Genomic DNA, 19737 nt, shown 5'->3' with positions numbered 1-19737 from the left:
AACGTCGGAAAGATCCGCTGGGAGATCCAGAGGCATGCATACAGAAGCAGATCTCTCTTGTGCTGAGTCAGAGCCTGCTGGCAGCACACTTCTCAAGACCAAGTTTGGACAAAACTGCAGAAGGCAGATGTGGAGGGCTGGGATGGAGTATGGTTTAGATTAAGAGCAGAAAAATGGAAGCAGATATCTGAAGCTCTTCCTTTGCAACATAGCTAAAAATAAACCAAAAGCCTTGTGTATTGTAAAAACCATCAGCAATCGTTATACAACCATCAGAAGGTGTCTCCAAAAACTCCTGAAGGCCATTCCACTTCCGTGCCAAGACTCTACAACAACTAGTCAGGAATTACGAGCGTATACCAGAACATTTCATAGGCCACAAATATGCTTAATAATGTGTTCTGGCAAGTAATATAATAGTAACTGCAATAGTCTTCAGTAGAATTGATCATACAAGACAAGAAGCAAACAGGATTTGATGAGAAAGTAAACCAGGATGTCGGTATAAAGAGTATTTCCTAGCTTGGAAAAGTTAACAGGGAAAAGCAAAAGCCATTTAACTGTTTCATTATTCATTTTAACAACTGGTACCTGACATATCTGTAAATCCAGCGCAGTGATCTCTATTTGATCATTTTTACAAAATCTTTTCCACAACGAATGACTGGAAATCACTGACATTTGAAAAGATTGGGAACCTCTTCTGAAACAGCCAAAGGCACAATGATTGAGTCTTTCTTTACTGTATTAGTGTGTTACAAAATGGCAAACATATAGCAGAACAAACCGCAGTGTAATTAGCGGTTTCACAGAATCCAATATACAGCGGCTTCTCAAAACAGTTCGTATGAAGTCATCGTCTTACTACACAAAGTTCCCAAAGTGTGCTAAATGAGGTCATTAGAGGCAATAGAAGGGAAACCCCTGCTCTCCCAAGCTATAATAAAAACAATAAATGTTCTCTCATGTATAGCCAGAATAACCACTTGGAAACCCGGGTTGCCAAATGCACGGTTTCCCTGCAGAACTTTTAAACTCGGTTTTTGTTTCACAGGCTGCATGAATTTTTTTTATCGAAATGTTTGCATGAACATGCACGCTTCACAGTGTATGGTTTTGCACATAGAGGGACTGTGTGTGTGTGCTTTGAGAAAGTGTAGGGTTTTGTTCTGTTCAAATAGTAAATGGAGGGCCACACAGTGAAGTCTCAGACGTCACGCCCACGAACCGCTGGCTGAATGTCTGACGCACAACACACAAAATGACAAACACTCAAGGAGTTTCAGCCATAATCTGATTTGGATGAATTCTAAAGGATTTCCGGGAGACGTGTGTCGTGTTCCACCTGGAAACACAGTTGTTGTGACTCCAAAACCACTTACGGAAGAAGAAAGTTGTCGTGTTTATAACTGTGACATAGATCATTTATCAGAATCAACTAAATGCTGGATTTTCAAAATATGTGAAATTCACAGCCCCATCGTTGCATGACATTCTTGAATAACTGATTAGTTGCACGTCGGTCTGTCATTGCAGGGATATCAACTTTACATTTTCATGCCCCTAAACACGGCGCTGAACCAAACAAACTGTGATTTGCGGCTTCACTTGTCTGTCAGATGGTCAGTGAAGGTTGCAAAGGAAAATGTTAAAAAAAGTGATTAATAAACTGATAAAACAAGAGGCTTATTTCTCTCTAGAACTGAAGTATGGTTAATGTTTCCAGGTCTTTTTAATGTGGCACACAGGTGTAATATGTTAATGGAGGAATCACCCCACTTCTCATTCATTCCTATGGGATCCGTAAACGGCGATTGAGTGTCGCACAACTGTGACTGAAACTCAATGACGTCGAGGCTGTAATGTGATTGGTTATTAAGACAGACGTGATCCAAGTTAACCGTTACACTTTCTCCAATACTAAGTAATACAGACCCTCTCATCTCCCAATAGTAAGATCATCTCTGTCTCTGGGAGCTGCTGCTGGTGGGATCTTTTAGCATGAACTTGACAGGGAGCTCTGGGTGACTCCATTATAAAAATATGACTGGATGATGCAATGTTTAACTAACTTAACTAATACTAAAAGTTTCCCAGAATGCAAAAACTACCACCTCAAGCCGGATGCAAGGCTAACGCTTTTCACCATGACCTACAGGGGAACCTGAAACACAATTACAAGTTGTAAAAATTAGACACATTATTCATAAACATGTTTTGTATTACAGGTACGGCTGCATTATTTAAAACATAATACATATACACCTAAAATAATATGTGACCCTGGACCACAAAACCAGTCATAAGTGTCAATTTTTTCGAAATTGAGAGTTATACATCATCTGAAAGCTGAATAAATAGCTTTCCGTTGATGTATGGTTTGTTAGGATCGGACAATATTTGTCTGAGATACAACTATTTGAAAATCTGGAATCTGAGGGTGCAAAAAAATCTAAATATTGAGAAAATCACCTTTAAAGTTGTCCAAATGAAGTTCTTAGCTATGCATATTACTAATCAAAAATTAAGTTTTGATATATTTACAGTAGTAAATTCACTAAATATCTTCACGGAACATGATCTTTACTTAATATCCTAATGATTTTTGTCATAAAAGAAAAATCTATAACTTTGACCCATACAGTGTATTTTTGGCTATTGCTACAAATATACCCCAGCGACTTAAGACGGGTTTTCTGGTCCAGGGTCACATATATGGTCGAACGTGTGTTATATTTTGGTGTTATGACAGTAAACTCACCCTCGATCCTTGAGATCTTCTCACGGTTCAGCTTTCTCAGCTGAAATCTTGAAATATTAAATGTCTGTTTTAGCTGTATAAAACATTTCTCACGTTGTGAAAAGGTCTACTTAGTTTTAAGTGATTATGAGTTTGGTTTTTATATTATGTGTAAATGATTAAGAGACGTACTTCTTGATGAGAAACAAGAGGAAAAAAAAGAGGCCAACCTCAAAAGCCTGCTCTTTTTCTGCCTCTTCTTCTTGGTTTTCTCTCCTCTGTCTCCTCAGGGTTGCCAGGTCTGGTAGCACAACTAGTCCATTGGCCAATCAAAAATAGCCCAGAGACCTTATTCCAAATACAAAAACTCAAAATATGCAATTGCCATAAGGCAGAGGCCCTCCTTCACAATACTGTTAAAGGGATAGTTCACCCAAAAATGAAAATTCTGTCATTAATTAATGGTATAGTATAATATAGTAGTAGTCATGCTATATTAGCCGAACCCTGTGTCTCCTTTCTCTCCTGCTCGCCTCCGTCAGTAACCACAGGCGTCTCTTCAGGACGAGGATGGAGCGCCGCCGTGTGGTCGATGGGTGTCAGTGTTGTACGAGAAATTACCCCGTTTACACACTCGCTTCTCTACGAGGTCGCTGTCCCATAATCAACTCGTTAAAACGCTATAAACAACTGTAAATATACACGATAAACACCGTTGACACACACACGCAATCATAGGGGCTCAAACAGCTGAGAGTAGGATTATTATTATTGTAATTATTATCATTACACACTAAGATAAGCTAATTTAGAGATTTATTTTAACAAACATTTAACAGCGTGCTTATAGGGATTGTTCTGTCAAACAGTTGCTGGTAGCCATTCCATAGTATATTTTTCCACATAGAGAAGCATACAGGTTTTGAATAACATCCCTGCAAACACACGACGTAACAGTTACGTAACGTATTGGTAATTTCATGATTTACCGATTGACAACGTAACTACGACGTCGTTAATTGCCATCAAATTACCAACTCACAACGTTGTCAGTACGTTTTTAGCTAACGTTACCTCAGCTGTGTCTGACAAAAGAATTCGTTTTTCTGAGGTGAGTCTTACAATTTATAACAAATAAATAGGTTTCTAAATGTTTAAAATAAAGTTCTTGAACTTTTGGAAAGACGCTAAAACCCCCTTTTTTATTATTATTATTATTGTTATGTATAGTACTGGTGGCGTTGAGAGTTACTATGGCAACCGCGGACACATCACCTGTTGGAAAAGAGAGGACGCGTCTCACATTTCTCTCCGTTTCTCGTCAGTTATACCAAAACAAGTATAACAACTGCGTCAGATTAGTTAAGTAACATTACCCACAGTCTTCTTTAAGTACTTTTGTTAATATTTATACCTCTGTGATTATGGTATCTTTCCTTAATTATCTGAAATGTCTGCTAGCAAATGTTACGCTAGCATAGCTAGCATATATCTGTTTATATTGATGCTGAGCACCGAACGTCCTGAATGCTTTCATTCATATTTAGCTGTATATCCTATGTTTTTATTAATAATTTGAGTGTATTTTACTGTTCATACTTGTGTGTTTTTCAAAACAAATGAACTGAATTCATTTCGAGTCTGTATTCATCATTCACAGCTGTTGGAACAGCCTTTACATTAGTTTAGGCATATGAGAACATAAATTAGGTTTAACTACTGCATGTCCGTCCATAGAAAATAAATAATTATAAAAAATTACCACTGATTACCAGCACACAACTATTGATCCACGACGTCCCAGTTACTTACTGGCACCGTCACAAAGTTACGTTGTGGCGACGTATTCGCACCTTTCACTTTGCCACGTAACTTTGGTCACCAGATTACGTAACAGTTACATAATGTTGTTAGCTGGGATAATAAGAGGGGGTAAATGATGACAGAATAGTGTTTTATGTGTGAATTATCCTTTTAACTGTTCATATATAAGTGCTGTCAAACGATTAATCGCATCCAAAATAACAGTTTTTGTTTACATGTTTTTGTTTTGTGTACTGTGTATATTATGTACATATAAATACAAACACATGCAGGTGTGTATTTTGAAAATATTTACATGTATATACATTTATACTCTTATATTTTATATTATAATTTAATATATAAACATAACATATTTCTTAAATATATACATGCATATTTGTATTTATACATACACAATTAATATACACAGTATACATATTATGTAAAGAAAAACATTTATTTTGAATGCGATTAATCGTTTGACAGCACGCATATATATAACACACACACTGAACAAAATTATAAACGCAACACTTTTGTTACACAAAAGGCCTATTTCTCTCAAATATTGTTCACAAATCTGTCTAAATCTGTGTTAGTGAGCACCTCTCCTTTGCCGAGATACTCCATCCACCTCACAGGTGTGGCATATCAAGATGCTGATTAGACAGCATGATTATTGCACAGGTGTACCTTAGGCTGGCCACAATAAAAGGCCACTCTAAAATGTGCAGTTTTATCACACAGCACAATGCCACAGATGTTGCAAGTTTTGAGGGAGCGTGCAATTGGCATGCTGACTGCAGGAATGTCCACCAGAGCTGTTGCCCGTGAACTGAATGTTCGTTTCTCTACCATAAGCCGTCTCCAAAGGCGTTTCAGAGAATTTGGCAGTACATCCAACCGGCCTCACGACCGCAGACCACGTGTAACCACACCAGCCCAGGACCTCCACATCCAGCATCTTCACCTCCAAGATCGTCTGAGACCAGCCACCCGGACAGCTGCTGCAACCATCGGTTTGCATAACCAAAGAATTTCTGCACAAACTGTCAAAAACTGTTTCAGGGAAGCTCATCTGCATGCTCATTGTCCTCATCGGGGTCTCGAGTCTCGACCTGACTGCAGTTCGACGTCGTAACCGACTCGAGTGGGCAAATGCTCACATTCGATGGCGTCTGGCACTTTAGAGAGGAGTTTTCTTCACGGATGAATCCTGGTTTTCACTGTACAGGGCAGATGGCAGACGTGTATGGCGTCGTGTGGGTGAGCTGTTTGCTGATGTCAACGTTGTGGATCGAGTGGCCCATGGTGGCGGTGGGGTAATGGTATGAGCAGGCGTATGTTATGGACAACGAACACAGGTGCATTTTATTGATGGCATTTTGAATGCACAGAGATACCGTGACGAGATCCTGAGGCCCATTGTTGTGCCATTCATCCACGACCATCACCTCATGTTGCATGATAATGCACGGCCCCATGTTGCAAGGATCTGTACACAATTCCTGGAAGCTGAAAACATCCCAGTTCTTGCGTGGCCAGCATACTCACTGGACATGTCACCCATTGAGCATGTTTGGCATGCTCTGGATCGGAATATACGACAGCGTGTTCCAGTTCCTGCCAATATCCAGCAACTTCGCACAGTCATTGAAGAGGAGTGGACCAACATTCCACAGGCCACAATCAACAACCTGATCAACTCTATGCAAAGGAGATGTGTTGCACTGCGTGAGGCAAATGGTGGTCACACCAGATACTGACTGGTTTTCGAACCCCCCCCCCCAATACAGTAAAGCTGCACATTTTAGAGTGGCCTTTTATTGTGGCCAGCCTAAGGCACACCTGTGCAAAAATAATGCCGTCTAATCAGAATCTTGATATGCCACACCTGTGAGGTGGATGGAGTATCTCGGCAAAGGAGAAGTGCTAAAAACACAAGATTTGTGAACAATATGTGAGAGAAATAGGCCTTTTGTGTACATAGAAAAAGTCTTAGATCTTTGAGTTCAGCTCATGAAAAATGGGGGCAAAAACAAGTGTTGCGTTTATAATTTTGTTCAGTGTGTATATATGTAAGACACTCAACAGAACACGTATGATCTTCACATTCACTAGGTGGTAAAAAAAGCAACTCCGAAAAGTGTTGTTACTTGTTAGAAAAGCTCTAGCATCATACACTTGCAGATGCCACATGGTTAAAATGATAAACAAAAACAGCTACAGCTCATTTCTTTGCGGATTATTTTAATTAAGATGAAAAGTAGGCATCTTAATGCTTGTTATATTAGATGGACCTTTGTCAGGACGTATAAATATCTGCAGAATACTGCTGTCGTTCATTCTCTTTTTCAACTGAACAATAATCATTCAAGAAAGTCTATTCATGCTAACAAAAGTCAAGTGGAAAGAAAAAGCAGGAAGCTGTTTCCAGTTCTATCGGTTTGAAGCAGAATTCTATGAGGTCCAACACACACAGGCCTACGACTATTTATGAAATGCTTTCAGTTCTCCTCAGTGAAGGCGATATCTAGTTCAGTACAACTCCTTTCAAACAATAAAGAAGAGTAAAGCCCTCAAATACTCAACAGAAATGACTACAAGAAGTAGAATACTTCTAACAGCTTCATCTGATTTGCTCCTTAAAAATCAGTAGTGATAGTGTTGCTTAAACTGCAGAGTGTGTGTGTGTGTAATATAACTTGCTTGGTTCAATGCAATAAATTATTTTCTGTGATGCAGATGACTATGTTGCAGACCTAAGGTTAGGAGAAAGAGCCCACTGATTATCAGTGACAACGGATATTTATACAGCAGACCGCATTAAATGCATAAAGACCTGATTGATTTACAAGCCATCAGAATTTTATCTTACTTCTCAGCCATATAAATATCAGAAACTCCACCAGATGGCAGGTTATTCCTCATTTTGGGCCTCTGAATAAAATTTAAGTTTTTTTTTCCCTTCCTCAAATATGATCTCCCTACTTTCCTGTATCTATCCTACTATATGAGAATATATTTATATTTTTGGGGGGGAAATAAAGCTATGAATTCTTTATTACTGAAATGGAAATGAAGAAACCGAAAACTAAACAGATTCAGTAAAACAAGACTGCAAACCCTGCAGCAACGTGTATAAATGAATGGGTCCCGGCAACCACTGAAGGAATTGAGGCTTTTTTTTTTTTTTTTGTAAAAAGTCAGTCATGTTTCATTTGATTACAGGATTACAATTTCTGTATTTACAATAATAATAAAAAAAAAAAAACTCCATTCAAATACATGAATAAACCCAGGCAACATGGGTTTCATTTGGACAATATAAAAAAAAAAAAAAAAATCTTAACCGCAACCATTTACAGGCAAACTCATGGCCTTTGACCGACCTGCCGTCCACTACGACACTGAACACTGACACGACTGACAGGTGGCTGAGGATGGAAGAAAGTTTCCATTGGACAAGTCTACTGGTGCAATAATATCATGAGTCTCTGTTCATTCTGAGCCATCCTCGGCATTCTTAGACTTTTTCTTCTTTTTCTTCTTCTTTGCGCTCTCCGTAACCTGTGTGTGAAAGAGTACATTCAGAATTAGTGCTATCAATCAAACAATTTAAAAAAAAACATTTCTGTAATAAATCACAATCAATTCCCTATTAATACATTTATAGTGTTATAATTTCAGTCAATCTCAAAGTGAACATAGAAACAACACGGTATATTTTAAATGTGTTAATTGACATCTTTTTACGAAGTAGCCTATTATTAATGAAGGCCAGTATCATTGATATCAATACTGCTACTGATGTCTCTTAAGTGCATTTTTCCCCTCAATTTATGTAAATTATAGCCATTAAACACTGCAGTATAACAGTCATTTTTAACATTTAACAGGCTTTGAAAAAAATGACTCGCCTCAGTTTCTTCCTCCGCTGGAGCCTCAGCCTCTTCTGCTAGCTTCAACTTCATTTCTTTCTTCTTTCTCTTCTTCTCCTTCTTGATTTCTTCTTCCGTCTTTGTGTCCTTAGCAGCAGCCGCCGCGTCACTTTCACTTCCGCTCTCATCTCGTTTCCTCTAGAATAACCCAGAGAAATTGTGTTAATTCAATACCAATATGAAAAAGTGCAAATGTATCCATGTGCTCCAGAAATCATACCTTTGATGGCGTCTGAGCAGCCTCAGCACTCTTTCTCACCTTGGGTGTGCTAGGAGAGGAAAAACGAAAAATGAGTTTAGTTCCAAACCCATGCAGCTCACGAGTCTGCAGGAAGCATGTGAGGGTCTGTCCACAGAGCTCAGTGGCGGTCAGGCACGCTGCAGACAGCACTGTCCTGGGCTCAGGGTTTCGCTTTAGCAGACAGACTCCCTCTAGGGTCACAGCAGACCAAAAAGGGATAACAGTCTGCAGAAACAGCAATATTTTTTTTCCCTGATATTTAGGCATTTTTCCTTAATGGGAGATTAGTTTTGGAATATTTGGTCCACTGATGATTAATGGTGTGTTCACATCAATTGCACTTAATTTAATAAGCGCTTTATCATACGTGTAATGCAATTGCTTGACATGTACGTTAAGCTTGATGCTAAGAAACAGGCAAACTCAGTCACTAGGGTTGCCAGGTCACTTTATAAGAAGCAACTTTGGGCTCATAGATTTAGGAAGTCATGGATTGCGTTTTTTTTGGGTTTATTTCTAGGGCTATCGATTTAACGCATTAATCTGATGCAATCAATTATGGGGAATAAAATGCATTCAAATTAATGCATCCACCTCAACCCAGACCTGTACGTCATCTTACAATCGACGCAGATGCTGATAAACATCAAGGACGATGAACGCAGTTATACGACCCCTTAAAATTCAAAATATGACAGCAAAAATGCTCCTATATGGGTTTGTCTTATATTAAGAACATATGATATAGTTTAGCAAGAGTGCTGTTGTTTTACTGAAATACCTACATGACTGCAAAAGTGGTTTTATACAATTCAAATGAACTCCGAGTTTTATTTTTGACAATATTGACATGAGTCAATGATTCAGTGACTTGTTCATAAAGACACTTGCTTGGTTTCTGAACGAATCAGTCTTTTCAACATTTACTGTGTTATATCGATATTAAAAAATAAATGCCACTTCAGATGCAGCTTCTGAAAATGTTATGGCCACAATGTAGCCATAAAAGTGTACTTTTAAAGCTACTTTTTGAAATATCTACTCAATGTTAAGACGATAATGACTTTAAAATGATTTTGTTTGGCAACCATAGGACTAACTGCATAACTGAGTTTACGTTATTTAGTGTGTGATGTTTCTCTGTGGAGTCAGAGGCAACAAATGCTCCGTTTTCCATCAAAATGGAGCTGTAATGTGTGTCATGCATGTATTTAAAGACTACATTACTGACCGTAACACATCCTACCAGTCTATTTTGACACCGGAAATAATTTGATCATGTCATTACAAGATTCTTTTGATGCAACAGGAAGAAATTCTTCAATTTCGTCAAAACAATGACATTTGCAAAGCTGATAAGACTTGATTTGAAAATGCACAATTTATGTGTCCTATTGTTTTTGTTGCTGCTGTTGTGTTGAAAATAAAGATTTGTGATCTTCATCAGTAAAACATTAAATATCGGCTCAGATGTACCTGTAGTCTACGTAGCTCTCTTTCCAGTCTGCAGGGGTGCTGCCATTCGGTTTGCCATGTTTGTCTAGAAGTCCTTTTTGTATCATCATTTTCTTCTGACTGGCCTGAAATGCACAAGTTTTTAAAATACAAACACAAAATTTCACCAATTAGCAGCGTGATTTCTCTGAACGTGTCCCACCTTCGGTCCAAGGCCCCATTTGCGCGGATACGTGTCTCGCTCCATAATGACCCTCTTGATTTTGGCCACAACACCGTGGTCACACGTGGATATGACGGCTGTGGTCATCAGGGCAACCGCTGAGGAAAAAAAAAAAAACAACTCAAATCTGCAAAGAGACACGTGGCGGCAGTTACTCGGAGCAGATGCCAGTATCTCACACAGCCATCAGTCTTGGGTGATAGATAGATGGTCATCTTTGCAGCAATGCTCATGCAATCTATATCACATCATGTGGCTTAAAACGGCGCATGCTGGGGCTGAAAGATATGTTAACATTTACCTGTACAAATGCCTTCTCCTTTCGCAGTTATAATGACTATGTCTTGATTCACTTCAATACCATCTTCATACCGCAGAACGCCTGGTAGCATGATCTTAGCGCCGTAACATATAGCGTTCACCTGTTACACAAAAAGCCTCATTAGACCGGCCGACTGATTTCAAAACTGGTCTGGAACGTTGGATTCCATGATGAACAAGTTTTCATACAGCGCTGTCCTTCATGACGATCCTTTTGTGGGAGATGAGGAGTTTTTCCAGAGGGTAGATCACTCTCCTCAGGTAAGTCTCATCTTTGTTGTGGTCAAACTGCCACTGGGCATCCAACACATCATGCATGGTCACCAGGTTATCCTTGGAGAAACAAACACTGTTATCAGCCAATGAAAACGCTTTTAATGTGGCCTTGATCCTTCAAACGTCTTGCAACAGATGAATTTAGAGTTTCTGATGCAAACATTTGAACTTTTGCATTTTATGCAAGTAAACATTGTATTGGTTCATGCAATGCATGTACTGTATTGACCCGAATATAAGACTAGGTTTTTTTCTTAGAAACGCATCTGAAAAAAAAAAAAAAAAAAAAGAAAACCCGCGGTCGTCTTATATTCGGTGTCTAGACTTTGACATGTCAGTAATACACCCACAACAATAGGTGGAGCCAAATACGCATAAAACAAGTGTGCCAAGAAATACGTAATGTATGCGTGTTTTGTAATGTTAGAACATCGTGAGTGAAAACACAAGAAAAAGAAAAGCTTACAGCGGCACGAGTCGTGACTGTCATGTTAGCCTGATGGGACCAAACTTCCTCTGTAAGTGATTTTCAAACATAAGACAGTGCCCAGATTTGAAGACTACAATAAAATTTCACTTCTACTGTTAATGACATTTTGGTAGGCTACTATGAGATGGATAGCCCAATTGTTGCATAATTCAGATGGGGTACCTGTTATTTTTATGGTTTATCAAAGAGTGTATATTTTAACCTTAAGTGGTGGGCCCACTTGCCAATACAGGTTTTAAACAGTAATATCTTAGTCTGAACCTAAAGCAATCCTGACAAACCATGTATCGTTTGAAATCTTAAAGACTCTATTTTTCATATTTGACTGATTTCTGAAGTATTTTACAGAGCAACTGTAATTTATTAGTTTGTAAGAAGAGTACTCCGAGTCAGAGAGCGAGTTCTGACCTTTACTTCGAAATAGTGATACATATATAAAATCATGAAAAAAAAAAAAAACAGTAAAAAAGATAAAATAAAATCAAAAGTGTTCAAAAGATAACATTCATTCTACTTTGAGGGGAAAAAAAAGGTCTAGAACTGTTTCGAATATGAAGAAAAAACAATAGGTTCTCAATTTGATGCAGCGTGACCTATAACGTACGTCCAGGGTTCTTGTTGCATGTCTTTTGTGTTTTTAGAAGTTGAATTGAAATCAAATACTGCCATTCTACCCTTAATACTTCTGAATGTGAAGTCTACGTCATAAATAATTGAGTAAAGTATGGAAAAACATGTTTCAGATCACTCAAACAATATATGGAAGTGAAGGCGCCCTTATATGGTTCCTAAGGGGCTTTGATGGTCATCTAGTGGAAAAGCCTGGTACTACGCCCCAACAAAATTTCACTGAAAGCTCATACCTCTACAATAATCTGCCAAGTGTCCTCTTTAAAAAGAGACCAACCTTAAGTCTCTGCTCCAAAGCATTCAAAATTTATAACCATTTAAGTTGGAAATGTCATTAAGGCCTATACTCAAAGTGGAACCGACAGTTAACAGGTTAAACTGTGATTGGTGGTACATTTTACCAATATTCACCATACTTTCAAAACAAAGTTTAATGTAGGCTGAAGTTTGATAGAGGTGGTCAAAGCATAACCACTTCATGTTTCTATTGTCATTCAGCCATTTTCTATACCAAAGATTAATTACCAGAACCAGGAGAAAGCCCAGAACTGAACTCAACACTTTGGTTCTGCAGACTTTGGCGAGAGAGTTAACGACGTACCTTTTCACCCATCACACCGGAGCGCACCCGCCGCAGCTCCTGCATCTGACCGCCGACTCCTAGCAGCAGACCCAGATGAACGCACAGAGTCCGGATGTATGTGCCCGCTTCACAGCTCACCCAGAAAATACCTGCACACCATACGCGAGCGTACAATTACTCTCAATCTTGCACTTTTCAAACAAACAGTCATTGCAGGGCAAGAAAGCCATCAGTCATGGGTGATAGATAACAGGTCATCTTTGCACAGAGTGCTAATGCAATCTACATCACATCATGTGGCTTCAAAATAAGAGTCACCATCTAAATGCATTCACAATAGGGCTGGGTGATACGACTAAAAACAATCACAATATTTTCCCGATATTTACTTATGAACAGTGTCCGGGAAAGTTACTTTTAAAAGTAATGCATTACAATTTTGCATTACTCCATAATTTTTTAAAAAGTAACCAATTGCGTTACTTACATTTTATGCATTAAATTACTTTTGCATTTGTCACCTAGGCTGGTCTTGCTTATTTGTTTTTTTAATGAACAAAACTAAAGATATTTTTGGTAACTGTAAAGACCTTTTACTTATTTGAGAATGTAAGTCAGGCACTTTGTTGTTCATTTAAAAGTAATGAGTTACTTCACTAGTTACTTGAAAAAAGTAATCGGATTACATAACTCGCAAAACTTGTAATGCATTACCCTTATACTTTTATTACGAGGAAGGGAATGTTTTCCACTTGTTTGTTAGACCTTGAGAATGAATGCAAGCTATTTTACAACAAGACACTGCATTTTTATTTTTTGCTGCACAACATAACCGTATAAGTTAAAATGGATGAAAAACTAGCTTGTATATTTATTTTTGCATATACTTATACCTTTCTGCAATTGTAACTTTCTGTAAAAATTTAAGCCGAACTTTTGGCGGTTTGAGGTGGAAAATTTGAGTTTTTGACCGCACTTTAGGTTTTTAATCAAACAAAACTGTATAAAGCTGGAGCAGCTCTGGAGATGAAGTTCACATATTCATGTTGTTATACATTTCAGTGACCCTGAAATCACCGAGCGTCATGCGTGTTTACTGCTCCATTTACTTTACTGTGGGATTAGCTGTTAGATGAAACCAAAGTAAAAATGTCCATAGATTAATCGACAAATTTTTATCACCCAGCCTTCATTTTGTAAAAAGTAAATAATAGAAATAAGGTCCAGATTTCATGTCGACTTCAATTAAACCTACCTAATCGTCTCTCTGCATCATATTCAAGAAGTTTGCTCTCATAGATGGTTCGCACTCGCAGCTGGCGCTTCACAGCGGCGATGAGCGGAGGCCTCTGGAACAGGGCTCCTGTCAAACACTCCAGAGCCTGCAGAGAGAAGCACAAACACTCAGAAGCTCTCTCTCAGACGCCCTGTAGCCGTTTACAGTCACACGGTGGTCCGTGTGTACGTGTTCAGGTGTGTCAGCTCTTCTTTGGTGAAACCAGGCCCTCCAAACCTGCATGATCCTCCAGACCAGCGGCTGCAGAAGAACACCGCAGCAGAGAGCAGGAGACCAGAGAGAGAGGAGGCCCGGAGACACTCAGAGAATGGATAAAACACGATCATCATCTCACGCACAACAGCGAACCGCCGCACTAACAACCTACACTATCTGCTGAATGACACATACAATCAAATATTGTGTTCAATACAAATTAAGACTCAAACGACAGCATTTGCAGCATATTGTTGATTACCACAAATAAGAACTCACTGGTTTATTTTTTTTTTTGCCATATTGGGTGTGATGAACTTTTTAATTTGACTGAATGATTGCTGATGCAGCTGTTTAAACTGATGGCATGCAAATGTTTGTGACAATGCAACAATTTTTTCTTCTTTTTTATAAAGTAAAATGTAACTTGGCCAAAAATTAATATGGTTTTCCTATTTTTGAAGTACAGGAAGTGCTCAAATCTTTCGTGTTTCTTCAATCTTATTTTAATATTCATCTGATTAACAAATGTCTTGCATGCATTTGTTTTAATGGTTGTGTTTGACTCGTTCCACCTATCCAGAACCATTATTTATCCTTTTCAAATCTAAGGAGAGAACCAGATTTGTTTTTAACCCAATAAAACCTAGTTTCAAACTTGTTTATTTGTTTATCTCGCAATCATCATTGGACTGCACTGTATTATGTTTTTAATCAAACTATGCACTTAATATTTTTGGCCATACAAATAACAGCACCTGCACTAAACTTGAGCCTCTGAATAAAACTGATTCCTCACGTATAGGATCCATATTCTCACTAAATCATACTATATGAGCCTTAAAAGCCTCATGTATCGAAAAAATGCATATGCAAATGTTTTAGATTTTGTCTAAAAGCTCAATAAACCTTTGATTTTCTGTCTATTTCATATTGCAGGCTTTACTTGGTTAAAGGGCCAGTCAAAATTAATTGTGGTACCCAACATCACGGGACAAGCGCTGTTGACTGAGCGAAGAACATCCCTTTGTCACAATTCTGCACATTTACATCAGCTTGCTATAACATTTTTATTACATAATAAAAGCTCATGCAAATGGATTCTTTAAGGACTCTGGCAATTAATAAATGAATGTTTTTTGGTCCAATTTCTTAACATACAAAAGTACCTTTCTTTAGAAACAAAGAAAATTTAGAAAAAAAAAAAGATTTCTAACATCACAGAGTACATAAAGTCACTCCGCCAAACTCGACTACTTGTTTAAAGCAGAACACAATCCTACTTACCCTCGCTAGCTGGTGTTCGTTCTCTAGTGCATTGTGCAGCCGTACTATGCCCACATACTCTTTGCCTAAAAGCAATGGCACAAGAGTAGTAAGGAGAGGCCACTAATTTTACTGTGTGTGAACATATCAAACTCTTGATCTGGCAGCGTTACGGCGGACCCACCTGCGCTCTGCTGAGATTTGACCAGTCGTGTAGCTCGCTCCACACACACGATCAAGCAGCCCGTGACTTTGGGGTCAAGAGTGCCACTGTGGCCTGTTTTCTCCACACGAAGAATTCTCTTGATCCAAGCGACGACTTCATGGGAAGAGGGGTTTGCAGGTTTGTCCAGATTAATGAAACCAGTCCTGGGCGGATGGATTAAAAAAAAATAAAATTTAAAACATTTGTAGGAACTCATGGTGCAAATCATAAGCTTGCATTTTTGAGAAACCATCAGTCATGGGTGATAGATAGCAGGTCATCTTTGCACAGAGTGCTAATGCAATCTACATCACATCATGTGGCTTTGTGTCATGACTAATACTTTAGGGATGTAACAATTCACTCAACTCGCGATACTTCTCACGATATGATCTTCTCACGATTTTAACAATTACATTTAAGCCAAATTATAAATGAAAAGGTGTCCTTTTATTTCTCAGATAAAATGCTGCACATATCTTTGAGAAAATGAAACAAACAAAACTCAGAATGGTCTGACTTTAGCTTAGTGAAACTATACTACATAAAACATCCGAACAAAAAACCAGCAGGTGGACTGAATGAGATGCAAATTCACTCTCTGACAGCAGGTGGCGCTTATGAAACAGCAAAGATATAGTGTTTCCTTGATTACCGCTGTAAGCAGCACTGCACTTAAAAACACTGCTTTAACATGCATCATACAGAGAAAAGATGAAAGAAAATCTAAACCAGGCGTCTCAAACTCGATGATCAATGATCAAGACCTTGATTAGCTGGATCAGGTGTTTGATTAAGGTTGGAGCCAAACTGTGGCCCTCCAGGAACTGAGACCAGTGATCTAAACTCTCCTGAAGACGGTCTGTTCTCCTCACAGATACACTCATATAAACCCCCATCACGAATCGTTTAACAGCTCAACCGACTTGAATCAGCGCATTATCGATTTTCAATCGTTACATCCCTATAACTCATCAATCCAGGATTTCCTACCTGACATAATCATGTATGTTCCTCTTGAGTGGATTCGAGCCGTGTGGCAGGGGAGTGTAATGAGCCGTCCTGATGTTGAGCTTATCGAAGTTCTGTAGAGGAGCAGGTTTATAGGTCACAACAAGAACAAAGCAGTAACAACTATATCAAAACCAAAGTTTGCATGTGTGATCAGACACGTCTATTCGTCTTTGTCAGAACCGGTCTGACCCTCGCACCAGCGCATCGGATCCTGCCACGGTCGACCCAATAGAACATTGGAGCAGCCGAGCAGAACCAGACTGCTGTAACCCTGCGGCCCAGAACGAACCGCAAGGCCGCTGAGGGACAGAACCAGCAGCGCTCAGCGAATGGATAAACACGTTCATCACGCCACACGTGAGCTCGGCAAGAGGAACTGTGGGTAAACAGACACCGACCTTCAGCAGTAACGGCCATTGAGACGTGTCCAAGCTTGCGACCTTAGATTCAGGTTTGATGAGGAAGTCTCCGCTTTCTTGAATGTCCTGATGGCAACAATTTTAAAAAGTGTGTTAGGAAGCTAAAATGACCAACATCTAGATTGAAATCAGGTGGTGTTGTCATAATACCAATATTCAGTACTACAATATTATGTACAAGTCATCAATTCTTGACACCAAAACAAAAATGAATTGTTGAAACACGCAACAGATTGGTCTATTCAGTGGTCAAATACAGGGTTTCTGCAGGTTTAGGATGATACAATTTTACAAAAATGTGTCTCACTGCAAAATTGGATGTTCTCCCTCAGTATTTGTCTTGTTGACCAGTGAAAATGTCTCAAGGTTCTCAAACCAAGATACATTTATTTTAAAATAACACAAAATGATGTAAATCTCGTTTTCTGTGAAACTAATCTGAATTAAGTGAATTTATGATTTTTATTTTTTTTTTTTAAATCTGCCAACGGACTCAGAAAAATCAACTAAATTTAAAAGGGAAAGTTTTAGCGACCGATATTTGTTCATGTTTTAAGTATAAATTCACATTTTGTTCTCTCTCTCAAAACAAGATTTCATATCTTCATTTTGCATTAAGGAAATCAAGTACATTAAGACAAGGTATTAAAATCAAAACAAAAATAATGAGGAAAATTTTTTGCAACATGCAACAATGCATGACTTTACAAATTTATGACTGCATTTGTAACCTTCAATCCGTTGAGCACCATTTAAGTCCACTATATGGAGAGAAATATTCAACCCTCTACATTGCGAGTAAATCACTCGTATATGCGGACTAAATGACGACTAATATTAGCCACTGGCTATTAATAAATTCTCAGATTTTACTCGCCAGTGTGCGAGTTGGAGGCTAAATATAGCACATGAAGAATTGAAGCGCTACATGTAGACGATATTCTTTGTTGTATTTTCCCGTCAAAACAGCAGCGTTCCTTTTGGAATTCTTCAGCTTTTAAGAACTGTCGGGTTCTCCGGTAGTGGGCGGAGCTAAAGCACAAATGACAATCTCATTGGCTGGCGCTCACCTATCATCTTCCCTGTTTTGATTTCAGCGAATAAATTCGAGCGAACGCAGACAACCTGATTAATATTCATGAATCCAGCAGCTCATTAATCCTTAGTGCATTTTATATTGTTCTTTTTAATAGAATTCTTATCATCATTGTTAGTTTTTTCCTTTTTTTACAGAAACACTGAATGACCAAAAAAGCACCACCACCAGTCCTAAGTTCAGTTAAAATGACTAATATGCATTCATACATGGTTAACAAGATTTAATTCTAATTACTAAAGTTGTATCATTAAATAATAGGCCTGCTTGATTATATTATAATGCTTGACTGACTGATGTTAAGAGTATACTTTCAGAGAGAGAGAGAGAGACATATATACACACATACTATATCAGTCTGGCGGATAAGCTAAAAAGTTCACTAGCCAATGGCGATTCAATTGCCAAGGTGTCTGTAGAAGGTTAAATATTGTAATATTTTCCTCAAAAAAGTTAATTTCTTTGCAACTGAAGACATGAATATCTTGGATGACATGGGGGAGAGTAAATTATCAGGTAACTTATTCTAGAAGTGGAGGACAAGTTTCATAAACGTGCATGCATAATTTTTTTTTTTAAAAGCATTACCCCAATTTCTCCTTCTGAGAACGTCTTCTTCGTCTTTTTCTTCTCTTTCTTAGCTGATCCAACTGAGGACAAAATAAATCACCGTTACAAATCATTTTATCATGAATATTAATTTATGAGAAGCTCAGCTGAGTTTAACTGCACACATGTCTGGCTGTAGTTAGCAGTAGCTGCGGAACCACGTGGCGCGTGCGGCCAGCACGTGGAGTCTGACTGATCCACCAAAAGAGTTTAACCTCGCTTTATTAACGTTAAATTGCATTAAACCACCGTCACTACAGATCACGTTCAGCTACGTTACAGTTACGAGAAGCAAAGTAAAACAGGATCACTTATAACGTACGTGTTAAGTGACAATGATTTTCAGAAACTGATCATTTAAACCAGCTGCTAAGTTCTGATCCCTTATTGCATTATGTATTACGACTATTTTTTAACATTTTAATATGGCATGATATCAGGCGTCCACGCAAGCAGCGAGATATATTTCCTTAATACTAGCCAACTAATAACAGGTTATTCGTGTTGAGAAAATAAGCTTAGATTTCCTACTACTGCTAATAATACTAATATCAGTAAGACACATTACTTAAATTAGATCCATAAGCACAAATCTAGCATTTCTAAATGCACAAGGGAATCTCTTAACACTACCATTTGCATGGTGTAAGTTGAGAACTCATCTTTTGATCGATTTACTTTTACACTTCTGAAGCGCATCATACTTGTGAATAAAACGAAGCAAAACATTTTGAGTTAAATTTTAAGCAACGTTACAGAAATCGTAACAAAAATAACGCAAACGTGTAAAACATGATCTTACTTTCTGTGTCCGCCATCTTCACTGCTGCGCGCTTCAAAGGACGGCAGCACGTGTGACTGAGCGCGCATGCGCATTTCTCTGCAGAGCTCAGATCTCGGGATGTGAAGTATCGCGATATCACAGCACGT

At 38.5% G+C, this 19737-nt stretch overlaps 1 protein-coding gene, 1 long non-coding RNA gene and 5 other non-coding genes across 7 annotated transcripts; all 7 read right to left on the bottom strand.

Annotated features, from left to right (window-relative positions):
* Window positions 1-1756: 1756 nt before the first annotated feature.
* On the bottom strand, window positions 1757-3263 carry LOC131528194 (uncharacterized). The gene is made up of 3 exons (XR_009267814.1): window positions 2933-3263; window positions 2762-2808; window positions 1757-2164 (listed from the first exon to the last, which is right to left on the bottom strand). It is a non-coding gene; the product is annotated as an uncharacterized LOC131528194 (long non-coding RNA).
* Window positions 3264-7713: 4450 nt separating this feature from the next.
* Window positions 7714-19705, bottom strand: dkc1 (dyskeratosis congenita 1, dyskerin). The gene is made up of 15 exons (XM_058758871.1): window positions 19610-19705; window positions 18787-18848; window positions 17082-17168; window positions 16663-16754; window positions 15649-15833; window positions 15486-15550; window positions 13962-14088; window positions 12725-12855; window positions 10917-11060; window positions 10708-10828; window positions 10386-10504; window positions 10205-10308; window positions 8708-8756; window positions 8467-8625; window positions 7714-8116 (listed from the first exon to the last, which is right to left on the bottom strand). Exons 1-15 carry the CDS (start codon window positions 19623-19625, stop codon window positions 8048-8050), a joined length of 1530 nt encoding a protein of 509 aa, XP_058614854.1. The 5' UTR covers window positions 19626-19705; the 3' UTR covers window positions 7714-8047.
* Window positions 10588-10663, bottom strand: LOC131529559 (small nucleolar RNA SNORD83). Its single transcript, XR_009268128.1, has one exon. It is a non-coding gene; the product is annotated as a small nucleolar RNA SNORD83 (small nucleolar RNA).
* On the bottom strand, window positions 12555-12691 carry LOC131529566 (small nucleolar RNA SNORA36 family). The gene has a single exon (XR_009268135.1). It is a non-coding gene; the product is annotated as a small nucleolar RNA SNORA36 family (small nucleolar RNA).
* Window positions 12931-13007, bottom strand: LOC131529556 (small nucleolar RNA SNORD83). The gene has a single exon (XR_009268126.1). It is a non-coding gene; the product is annotated as a small nucleolar RNA SNORD83 (small nucleolar RNA).
* LOC131529558 (small nucleolar RNA SNORD83) lies at window positions 15917-15993 on the bottom strand. Its single transcript, XR_009268127.1, has one exon. It is a non-coding gene; the product is annotated as a small nucleolar RNA SNORD83 (small nucleolar RNA).
* On the bottom strand, window positions 16830-17038 carry LOC131529569 (small nucleolar RNA SNORD17). The gene has a single exon (XR_009268138.1). It is a non-coding gene; the product is annotated as a small nucleolar RNA SNORD17 (small nucleolar RNA).
* Window positions 19706-19737: the final 32 nt, after the last annotated feature.

The sequence above is a fragment of the Onychostoma macrolepis genome, chromosome 21, assembly GCF_012432095.1.
Source record: "Onychostoma macrolepis isolate SWU-2019 chromosome 21, ASM1243209v1, whole genome shotgun sequence".
Lineage (NCBI taxonomy): Eukaryota > Metazoa > Chordata > Actinopteri > Cypriniformes > Cyprinidae > Onychostoma > Onychostoma macrolepis.
Note: the sequence above shows the minus strand (reverse complement) of the source record. Positions and strands in the feature narration are given on the sequence as shown.